The sequence below is a fragment of the Camellia sinensis genome, chromosome 7 (assembly GCF_055761805.1).
Source record: "Camellia sinensis isolate YWXY chromosome 7, ASM5576180v1, whole genome shotgun sequence".
NCBI classification, from domain to species: domain Eukaryota; kingdom Viridiplantae; phylum Streptophyta; class Magnoliopsida; order Ericales; family Theaceae; genus Camellia; species Camellia sinensis.
This window is the reverse complement of record NC_138967.1, coordinates 2576364-2588191: the sequence shown is the minus strand read 5'-3', so window position 1 is coordinate 2588191 and position 11828 is coordinate 2576364. Positions and strand designations below refer to the sequence as shown.

The following is an 11828-nucleotide window of genomic DNA, read 5'->3' as shown; positions in this document are numbered from 1 at the left end:
ACTAGGAGCTCAATTTAGCAATCTACACTTCAATTCTTCAATTACCAAGCAATTTACAAGCAAAATTGAGATGGAAACCACTCCCCTAGTTTCTCTCTCTCTATGGTCGGCAATGGCAAGGAGAAAGGATGATAAATTGTTTTGGTTAAGTGTAATGAGCTCAAAGATGTATAGGTAGTGGCCACTCACCATGGAAAAATGGTAAATAAGTGCAACCTTGCATTAAGTCGATATTTAATCTAATTTAATTTCAGATAAATACACCATAAAATCACATAAATTATGATGATCATAAAACATCAATCAATTCCCGGTTCAGCCACCAATATGGCCTTCAATTAGCAGTTTAAGCATAAAACATGAACAGATAGTCAACAGTCAAACAGATAGATTAGGCATTTAAACAGATACAGTCAGTCAATTAATTCCCAGATTCCAGTCAGTCAGTTCAGTATTTTAGCCAGTTCAATTATCAGTCATGATCAGTTCAGTTTAACGGTGATCAATGTTTATCGGTAAGCAGTGGTGAGGGTTATTACAACATCCATCTACTCAAGATGAGAATCTTCAACAACCATAATTCCTAGCACCAATCTAATAGTAGTCAACTTCACAACTGGAGAGAAAATTTCAGTATAGTTAACCCCCTCGTTTTTTTTTTTTTTGTTAAAATCCCTTTGCAACCAATTTGACCTTGTAGTATTTACTCCCATCATGTTCCTGTTTGACCTTGTAAACATACTTGTTGTGCAAAGCTTTCTTACCCATTGGTAATTTAGTCAACTCCTATGTCTGGTTGGCCATGAGTGAGTCCATTTCATCTTGCATAGCTGATTTCCACTTAGTTGAATCATTAACTTGCAAACCCTCAGCATAACTTTCAAGTTAACCCCCATCAGACAACAACAAATTGATAAGGATATTGCAGGAGCTCATCTAGTTGTAAATACAGCTACAACTCATACAGCTTCCTTAGTAGCAGCTCATGGCTCAGCTTCAGCTCAAGCTCACTGATAGTTACACATTCCAACTTACTCCTGCATCACATGGTGATTAGTTAAAAGTGGTTATGATTTGTTAAGTCAGTTAGATATGCTATCTCTTATATAAATATACTTTGTATCTTTGATAATCAATAAGAATAATCAATTTTAATCTTTCATCATGGTATCAGAGCAGTCTCTTAAGCTCTCACGAGCATAACCATCTCTATCTTCTTCTTTACTTCTCAATTTCAATATGTTGATCTCATCTCAGTTCATTCATTACAGTCAAACTTGATTCTGCGAATTTTCTTATATGACGTAGTCAGTTTCAAAATATATTGCATGCAACTGAGTTGTTAGATTTTGCAAATTGATCAATTCCATGTCCACCATTGCAAATCAAAGATTCAAGTGGTGTTGAAGTTCTAAATCCAGATCGGGCACAGTGGAACAAAATCGATGCTCGTCTGCTAAGCTGTATAGCAGCTACACTCACACCTGAATTTTTTCTTCTGTTCTTCATTTGTAACATAGCTATGAGGTATTAAATGCGCTCTGTAAGCGATTCACAGTGTTATCTAGGTCTCACATTCGTCAAATGAAGAATAGATTGACTCATCTAACAAAAGACTCATTGTCAATGGATGAGTATTTAAATCAGATAAAAGAACTTGCTAATCAATTAAGTCTAGTTTCCCCTTCTATTGATGAAGAAGATCTGATACTTCTCACTCGAAATGGATTACCAAATAAGTTTGATGCTCTTAAAACCACTATCAGAGCACATGTTGAGCCTATTTCTATGGCAGAATTAACATCTATTTTGAGTTCTGAATCGATTCACATTGAATCCAAACAGAGAAAGTCACAATCTCATGAGCCTTCAGTTGCTTATGTTGCTCGGCGAGGATCCTTTGGTACTGCTCCTAGAGGAGGACGCTTATCCTTTAGAGGTTCCAGAGGAGGTTTTAAAGGTGGTTTTCATGGTGGCAGACTAGCTTCTCGTGGCAGAGGTCGCCATTACTCCTCCAATTTAATTTGCCAAATTTGTGGCAAAGGCAATCACATTGCACTAGACTGTTGGCATAGACTGGATGCAAACTTTCATCAATCTTCTTCCTCAAATTTTTCTTCTCCATCTACTCCAGCATCCTCTTCTTCTAGTTATCCTTCTCCTTGAGCATATATGGCTTCAACTCCATCCACTGTCCCATCTGAATCTTTTCCCTGGTACCTTGATTCGGCTGCCTTTGATCATATTACTTATGATCTCTCTAATCCCAACATGTATCAGTCTTATCAAGGGCCTGATCAAATCACTATTGGCAATGGTAATTCTCTTCCTATTCATCATACAGGTAAAGGCCTCTTACCTACTCCTCATTTTTCTTTTAAGCTTAACAAACTTTTGCATGCTCCTATCTCCTTCAATCTTCTCTTTGTGCATTAACTCACCAAGGACAATAATTGCACTATTACTTTTGATGAGTGTTCCTTTGTGATTCAGGACAAACACTCGAAGGCCATTCTGCACAAGGGCTATAATGCTCATGGCTTATATCACTTTCCGTATTTGACATCATCTTCCACTATTGTTGTGCATGCTTTTCCTTCAGCATCATCTCATGCTTTATTTTCATCTACTGCTAGTCATGTATCTGAGATTGCTTGGCATAAGAGATTGGGTCATCCCCCTCAACCGAAATTTACAGCTTTAAAAAAACGCTTATCTATTGATAACAATACCTCCAAGTATTCTGTCTATCCTTGTACTCGTTATATTATAACTAAAAGTCATAGACTTCTTTTCAAGCCTTCTAATTCTACTTTAAATAAACCCTTCTCTCTTATTCATAGTGATGTATGGGGGCCATTTCATTATTCTTCTTGTGGTTACAAGTTCTATGTGTTTTTCATTGATGATTTTAGCAAGTTCACTTGGCATTATCCTCTATGCTATAAAAGTGAAGTTTTCTCAAAATTTTTGGAGTTTAAATCTTATGTTGAGACTCAATTTTCTACTAAATTGCAAGTGCTTATGATTGATGGAGGTACTGAATTTGTTAATACTTCTATGACTCAATTTATGAAAGCTCAAGGCATTGTTCATCAATTATCTTGTCCATACACTTCTCCTTAAAATGGTGTTTCTAAACGAAAACATAGACACATTATTGACACCACCATTGCTTTGCTTCATTACTCTTGTGTTCCCACTAAGTTTTGGTTTGATGCAGTCTCCACTGCTACTCATCTCATTAATAGACTGCCCAGTGCAAACCTTTCTCATAAATCACCCTGTGAGCTCCTTTTTCATACTTTACCTGATTATTCTTTTCTCAGAGTTTTTGGGTGCCAATGTTTCCCTTGGTTAAAACCCTACACCATAAATAAGCTTCAGCCTAGGTCTACTCTCTGTGTCTCTCTTGGTTATCACTCCTCCTATAAAGGATACAGATGTTTGGACATGGCCATAGATAAAATTCATATTTCTCGACATGTGAGCTTCAATGAGGATATCTTTCATTTTTCTACTGTCTCTCTTGTCTCTGCACCTTCTTCTTTGTCTACGCTTCATTCTTTCTTTTGGCCTGCTTCTTCTACTACTTCTCCCTTGAATACTGTGTCTACAGCCCTCTATCCTATGTTTTTCTACCTCGGACCACTGTTGCACTTCCCATTCTTGCAGTTGTTGCCTCTGTAGCACATGTTCCTATTATTGCCATAACAGGACAGTCTCCTACGGCCGCTCATGACATGCTTTGGCTCAGACCTCTATTGCACCAACACAGTCTATTGCATCTGCTTTGGCTCAGACCTCTACTGCCCAGCCTAGTCTACTGCTGCACCAGCTATTGCATCCGCTTTAGCTCAGACCTCTGCTGCACGAGCCCAGTCTACTGCCGCACTAGCATAGTCTATTCCTATTCAGTCTATTTTTATTGATTTACCTCTTCTTTCTTCTTTTGCCAACACCCATCCCATGATCACTCGTTCAAAGGTTCATGGTCTTGTGATACACACATACTCCTTTGTTGATGTTGAGCCTTCTACTTACCAACAGGCCCTTGCCTGTCTACATTGGCATGCTGCTATCCTTAAAGAGTACACTGCCTTGATGGCTCAACGCACTTGGTCTCTTGTCCCTTTTCCATCTTTGAAACAGGATATTAGTTGTAAATGGATGTTCCGCATTAAAAGAAACAATGAAGGTTCCATTTCCAAATACAAAGCACGGTTGGTAGCTAAAGGTTTCTTACAACAAGAAGGCATTGATTATACTGAAACCTTTAGTCCAGTAGCTAAACATCCTACTATTCGCATTTTGCTTTGTCTTGCTTTACATTTTCACTGGCCATTAAAGCAGCTGGATATTAGTAATGCTTTCTTACATAGTACTTTGGATAAGGAGGTTTATATGACTCAACCACCAATATTTGCTAGTTCTTCTTCCCCACATCATGTGTGCAGATTACAGAAGGCTCTCTATGGGTTGAAACAAGCTCACAGAGCTTGGTATTCTACCTTTTCCAGATTTTTGGTTTCTCAAGGCTTTGTCAATAGCCACTGTGATAATTCTTGTTCGTCCATAAAACTTTTACCTCTATTACTATTCTTCTTGTGTATGTGGATGACATCCTCTTTACTGGAAGCAACCCCTCTCATCTTCAAACACTTATTCACCATATGCATTCAGCCTTTGCCATGAAGGAATTAGGTGACATTTCCTATTTTTTGGGCATTTCCATTCAGTCTCTAGGGGATTCGTATTTTGGCCTCAACAGAAATATGCTTCTAATATTCTTGTCAAAGCAGGCATGACTTCTTGTAAATCTTGTCCCACACCTAGCTCCATGAAACTTGCTCTCAATCTTGTTGCTTCATTTCCTTTTGCTCAACCTCAATTATATAGAAGCTTAGTTGGAGCTCTGCAATATCTTACCATCACTCGTCCAGATCTTTCCTTAGCTGTCAATCACGCATGTCAATACATGCATGCCCCTACAAATGGTCACTTTGCTTTGGTCAAGAGAATTCTTCGGTTTGTTAAGGGATCTCTCTTTCATGGTCTGACTTTTCATCCTAGTTCTTTCGCATTACAAGCCTTCTCTAATTCTAACTAGGCTGGTAACATCCTAGACCACAATTCTACTTCGGGTTATTGTGTCTATCTTGGTTCCAATATCATTTCTTGTTCTGTCAAGAAACAACGAACTGTTTCTCGGTCCAGTACTGAAGCTAAATATCGGTCTCTTGCCCATGCCACTGCTGAATTGAGTTGGTTACAAATGCTTCTTCATGGTCTTTCTATTCCTAGTACTATTCCCCCTATTCTTTGGTGTGACACTTATCAACAATTGCTCTTGCCTCTAATCCTGTGTTTCACAAACGCTTAAAGCACATTGAGGTGGACTATCACTTTATCCGCGAGAAGGTTGCTAGCAAACAACCTATTCTCAAATACATTCCCTCTGTTGATTAGATTGCAGATATATTTACTAAGCCTTTGTCAGCTTCTCGTTTTCATTTTCTTCAGTCCAAGCTCATGGTCCACTCTTCTCTCATCAGCTTGAAGGGGGGCTGATAAGGATATTGCAGCAGCTCATCTAGTTGTAGATATAGCTGTAGTTCATACAGCTTCCTTAGTAGCAACTCATGGCTCAGCTTCAGCTCAAGCTCACTGATAGTTACACATTCCAACTAACTCCCGTATCACATGGTGATTAGTTATAAGTGGTTATGATTTGTTAAGTCAGTTAGATATGCTATCTCTTGTATAAATATACTTTGTATCTTTGATAATCAATAAGAAGAATCAATTTCAATCTTTTATCACAAATAATGTAAAGATAGAGAATAATGTTGTGTAGGTTTAGACTCTATATCTGACCGTCTCAACTTAGGGGTAAGAGTGCGTGGCTTAGTTTGTGGAATAAGATTTTTAGGATTATTTTGAATCCTACTATTCAAATCAATCTTAGTAGTCTCCTCTAACTCAACACGTTTAAGATGTTATGTACAAATCACATGCCAATTTTTCATCTATCTAAGGCTATCTCCAACACTGCACCAAATCTATCATTAAATTCAAATTTGGTGAAAAAGTCCCTTTTTTTTGTGCTCCAATAGTTTCATCAAATCTGTATCAAATCGAGAAAATAACAAATGTTTCACCAAACTAAGGATCTGGGCTCCTTTCACTACTTTACTGTGCATAACCGTTAAGAATGGCCCCACCGGACGACCGGCCAGATGTCTAGCCAGATGTCCCCCGGTCATCCTCTTCCTTGAACAATTTCCACAAAAATAGGTAACACATAGGCCATGTTTGTTTGGGTGGACTGGATTAACATTCCCATGACTAATAGTCCTAGGACTACGAATCCGTTGGATTATGTATCCTATCTTAACTAATAGTCAAGTTTAAAATAATTAGTTCGTACTTCAATTGTTTAACCAAACATCGGATTAATAATTTTATTGGACTATTAGTTCAATGCCAAGCTCATGTCCACCCAAACAAACATGAGTATAGTGTTGGAAAAATGGTTTGTACAACCATGACTTTTGACTAACTTTGACCCTAAATTGAGATGGGCTCCGGACTCCGATTGAGGTGTGTCTGGGTAAAAACACATTCTTTGTCGGGTGGTAATTCACTTCGTATATTTGGTTGTTCAAACCATTTTCCGAGTGAATGCGAAATTGACTCTGAAAGAGACTTAGTTGCTTTGTTTTTTTCATCATCATTTAGCTTTCTGCATTGGAAATATAAAGCAGAGAATGTATGTATGTGTATGTGTGTGACCTTGTGAAACAAACAAAGATGTAGGTGTATGTAGTGATCCGAACAAAGAAAATAGAAAATAGAAAATAGAAATATAAAGCGATCCAAGGACCTTGTGAAACAGAGAGTATGTATGTATGTTTGTATAGTTGGAGAGAGAGAGAGAGAGAGAGAGAGAGAGAGAGAGAGAGAGAATCAATAAAATAACAAAACCAATGTGAATCTATGTTGCATGATAAGCACACAAAGACGTAGGACTTGTCAGCTAAATTGAACATACAAATAAACCGAATGTGAAATTATTGAATAAGAAGAAGATAATAAACACACAAAGATGTAGGACTTGATTTTTTATTTTTTGCATTGACTGGTTGACCGGCCGGTCGTCCGCTCGGTTAATCAGTGGTTTGATGAAAAGCCAAAATTCTTCGTTGGAGTAGGCGATATTAAAGAAAGTTTTTACTCAAATTTGATGAAAAAAGTAATGCACCATTAGAGATATCCTAAGAAACAAGTCTTTAACAAAATGTTTACATTGATATACAAATTAAGAGTTTAAGGTGAAAAAAATGTAACAGTTTTTAGTTATAGAGATAAAGTGATATTAAGTGTTCAAAGAGGTAAAGTATAAAATATTTTCTTGCTGAAACAATATTTTCGTATTAGAAATGCTACTATACGATGATAAAATTAATTTTTACAAAAAAGTTAAATTAAAAAAAAAAAAAAAACCTACCCAATGCCTGCGTGAATAGAAATGCCACTTATTATATAGTATCATAATTAGATACGAAAGTATGTAAAAATATTTTCGATAGCTTATTTAAAGTTAGTTTCATATTATTTTAGAACATATTTTAATTCAACCCTTGTAATTTGATTTATGTGCAGATTACTCGCTTCATTTGGAAATAATCACATCGCCCCCCCCCCCCCTCATGACTTGTCGACTAAAATAAATGGTTAGGCGTTAATGATTATGAAAAAAAAAAAATACTAAAATACCTTTAAATTATAGATATTTTTGTCATTTATTTGAGAAGCAAATACAATTTAAGCTCCTATGTTTTATTTCATGGGCAATTTACCATATTGAAAATTGAAATTTAATTCCCATCTAAAAAATAATAATAATTGAAAATAAACATATAACCACTTCATGTTTGACACATATTTTACATTTACTAGTTGAACAAAATGTTTAACGATGCACTTTAGTTTATAAATCACAAGAAAATTATGTGATTATTTCTAAATGAGAGCAGTAATTAACACATAGGCAAATCCACATGCAGGTGAAGTGAAATTTACCTATATTTTCTAAACCAGCAGTAAGCACTGAAAAAATGATAAAAATAAAAATAAAAATAAAAAGCTTGAGCAAATAAGTGTTTGCTTTGAATATGCCATAAATGACTTGAAATGGCTGTGTGAATACTACAGATATATTTTTGGTATAAATTACATTGACCTTCCCTAACAAATTAGGAAAAAAGGAATTCATTCAAATTTCAAATATCACTCAAGGAAAATAGATTTTCTACATAATTAGTGACATGTAAGGCATTCCTGCCACACCTGCCGAAGAACTCTGAATCAAGAAGTCCTGTGATCTTAATCTTTCCAAAAGATATCCTGTTCCGATCATAATAGTAAATATTCCAGAGGTCATGTATCCATGAAGGTTGTAGAAGTATTTCAACTGTCTGAATTGCGCCAACAATATAAAGATCCCCCTCTCGACCCCAATCAAGAGTAGGCATCATTATCTCTTTGACCCAAATCCAATTCTCATAATCCTGCAAAATCCAAAGCTCCTCCCAACCATCTTCCGTGTATTCACCACATGCTACCAAATGGCCACAAAGTTCTCGTAGACGAAGCATGCGTGTGAAGGTCCCCTAGGGAGTGGAATCATTTGAAATCTCTCAGTTTTCAGTTCAAATGTTACTATGACATCTGCACTCCTAGGAGGAGAAGGTTTCAGTATATAATAACTCCTATTTCTCCAGTGTATGACTCCATTAACACAATGACCACCCCTACCAAATTCATAGTGCCAAGGAACAGAAAGACAATCAATCTCTCTCCATGAATCCCCAAAGTGAAAATTTCACACTTGTAATCTAAGTAATCATAACACTCCCCCTCCACCTCGATGCGTACAAAAGTTGTGAGCAACACTTTGTATTGCTAGGTAGAAGGATCAAACCCAAATGACAAATCTGGTTCGTGAGTAGAATTAGCATCATAAGTAAATGTGTTGGAGGAAGGGTAACAAATTGTGGAGTGGTAGGATTCACGATGAAAATGGATTTAGACTTTCTAAGGTACCCGCATATTAAGCCATTGACAGATTGTTTAATATGAAGAAGTCCTAGAGAGGAAATTAGTGAGCAAGTACTAGGTCGGTCGTCCTTCATAATCTGCTGAGAAAAAATGTATCTTGGTGAACGAGTAGTTGATTAAGGAGATGACAAGGTAGGGGCTAGATTGGGCACGGGTATGGTGTAAATCCACAAAAGAGTGATCCTCGATCAGAGAGCGCCAATGGTTGGAGATGCACTTGCATTGGACTACCACCATTGCTGGTAGTCTTGTTAGAATGTCCACCAACATTTCTTCAGGCAATGAACAAGTAGAAATTCCACAACTATTACTGGTACTCCTTCCCTTCTTCATTGTTACTTTTGTTTTTTTGTTTGATTTCCAAAAGTAACGAAAAGGCAGAACAAGATTCAACCACTTGCAAGTTTTTGATTTTTGAAATGTACCAACAAATGAATACCTAAAACACAATGCAAAGAACTATGGTTAAACTTAAATTTTAAAAAAATATATAGTAAGAGATTATATTATGGGATTATTAGGATGAAGGCTGCAAGCCAACTTTTGATTACAAGGAAGTTGGAAAAAATTTAGTAATTCTTTAAAAGTCAATTTTTTTATTTTTCATTTTTTGAGATGTCAAAGGTCTGTTATGCCGGTTATTTTTCCCATTCATTTAATTTCATCTCCATCAACAAACAAATTCTCAAAATCTCAAACAAATCCTCACAGTCTTGCTTTGTTTGCTAATCTGCGTTGATGGCCTCATTGCCATGGACTACTTGCTAGCTCTGCCGCTATGGATGAAGAACTGAAAGTATAATATATATATACATATAAGCTATCTATGAAAACATACATATTAACCCCTTTAATTATGAAAATCGTACAATTTTTATAATTGACCCTTGAAAGGTGTCCCAGAGGGGGGAAAGTGATACATTTTTATAATTGAAGGGATCAAATGTTTAGTTTGATAGATGAGAGGGTAAAGTGCTAATATGTGAAGGGGTCTTGGAGTAATTAACACTAGATGATAATTAACACTAGATGAACAAGTAGTAATTCCACAACTATTACTAGTACTCCTTCCCTTCTTCATTGTTACTTTTTTTTGTTTGATTTCCAAAAGCAACGAAAGGGCAGAACAAGATTCAACTACTCGCAAGTTTTTGATTTTTGCAATGTACCAACAAATGGATACCTAAAACACAATGCAAAAAAACTATGGTTAAACTTAAATTTAAAAAAATACATATGGTTGTGGGATTATTAGGATGAAGGCTGCAAGCCAACTTTTAATGACAAGGAACTTGGAAAAAATTTAGTAATTCTTTAAAAGTCAGTCCTTTTTTTCTTTTCTTTTTTTCATTTTTTGAGTTGTCAAAAGTCTGTTATGCCGGTTCTTTGTCTTACTCATTTCATTTCACCTCCATCAACAAACAAATTCTCAAAGTCTCAAACAAATCCTCATGTCTTGCTTTGTTCGCTAATCTGCATTGATGGCCTCATTGCCATGGACTACTTGCTAGCTCGGCCAGCTATGGATGAAGAACTGAAAGTAATATATATAAGCTATCTATGGACACGTACATATTGACCCCTTTAATTATGAAAATCGTACTAATACACCCCCAAAAGGTGTATTTGTACAATTTTATAATTGAGGGGATCAATGGTCTGGTTTGATAGATGAGAGGGTAAAGTGCTAATATTTGAGGGGGTCTTGGAGTAATTAACACTAGATGATAATTTTCTGCCTTAATTCTAATCAACCTTTAATTCTAGAATGACCAATTTATTATAGGTAAATTGAAAAGCAAAAGGGCAAGGAAAAAGATAAGTATTTTATTAGAATCCTTGAAATATTTCAATCTTGAAATCCATATATAGAAAGTAACAAATCTAAATTTAACATATTTTGATTTCAAATCCATAAACCCAAACAATTTCATAATAATAAGTAGAAGGGTTTCATAAAAAGATGAACAATCTCAATTTCAATCATAATCTCAATCTCATAAATATCAATAGCTAAGCTAATGTAGCTATTCTTCCGGATCTGAAGGTCCTTAACAACAAAACCAAACCATCCGATTCTAATAGCAAAACCACAATTTCGAATTAAGAAAATTAATGTAAACATTCAGAAGAAGAAGAAGAAGAAGAAGAAAAAAAGAAGAACGAACATACAAGTTAGAATAAAAAACTGACCTTTCATGGAGAAAAAGGATTAGACCAAGTGCATATATGTATATGAAAAATATATTTGTGAAAGCTCTATGCTCTGAACCTTCTTTCGCAAGTGATTTGTTAAACCGGGCAAAGGGAAGAGTGAAAGGGAATGGTTCGGATTGAATCAAGATCCCCTCCTCGAGTTCTCCACTTCACTTCCTACTTGCAGAGCTATGGGTTCACTTTTAGATTTAGGGGTTGTTTGGGATGAACTAAATACGTGTATTTTTTGACTATACGTGTATTTTTTGATTTTTTATGAAATATGGGTTGAGTTTGAAGTGATGTGGTAGAGAGGTGATATGACTTAAATAAGATGATATGATTTAAATAGGATAGTGACTTTTTGACTTTTTGACTTTTTTAGGTTATGCCAAACCAAGCCTTAATTTTGATGATCTGAATTATTATATTTTAAAATTTATTGAGTATATTATATCAGTAAAAAAATCAAGTTAATCGAATATCAAAAATTTCATGTTCGGATCATC

General features: G+C 35.8%; 1 protein-coding gene and 1 long non-coding RNA gene across 2 annotated transcripts; one reads left to right on the top strand and one right to left on the bottom strand.

Moving 5' to 3' along the window:
• Positions 1-1584: 1584 nt before the first annotated feature.
• Positions 1585-2166, top strand: LOC145795052 (uncharacterized). The gene has a single exon (XM_082877793.1). It carries the CDS (start codon positions 1585-1587, stop codon positions 2164-2166), a length of 582 nt encoding a protein of 193 aa, XP_082733919.1.
• A 5984-nt stretch (positions 2167-8150) lies between these two features.
• On the bottom strand, positions 8151-11543 carry LOC114300032 (uncharacterized). The gene is made up of 2 exons (XR_003642533.2): positions 11317-11543; positions 8151-9562 (listed from the first exon to the last, which is right to left on the bottom strand). It is a non-coding gene; the product is annotated as an uncharacterized LOC114300032 (long non-coding RNA).
• Between the last annotated feature and the right edge of the window lie 285 nt (positions 11544-11828).

Coding starts and splice junctions, on each gene's coding strand:
- LOC145795052 (XM_082877793.1), top strand. CDS start 1,585: ATGAAGAATAGATTGACTCATCTAACAAAAGACTCATTGTCAATGGAT.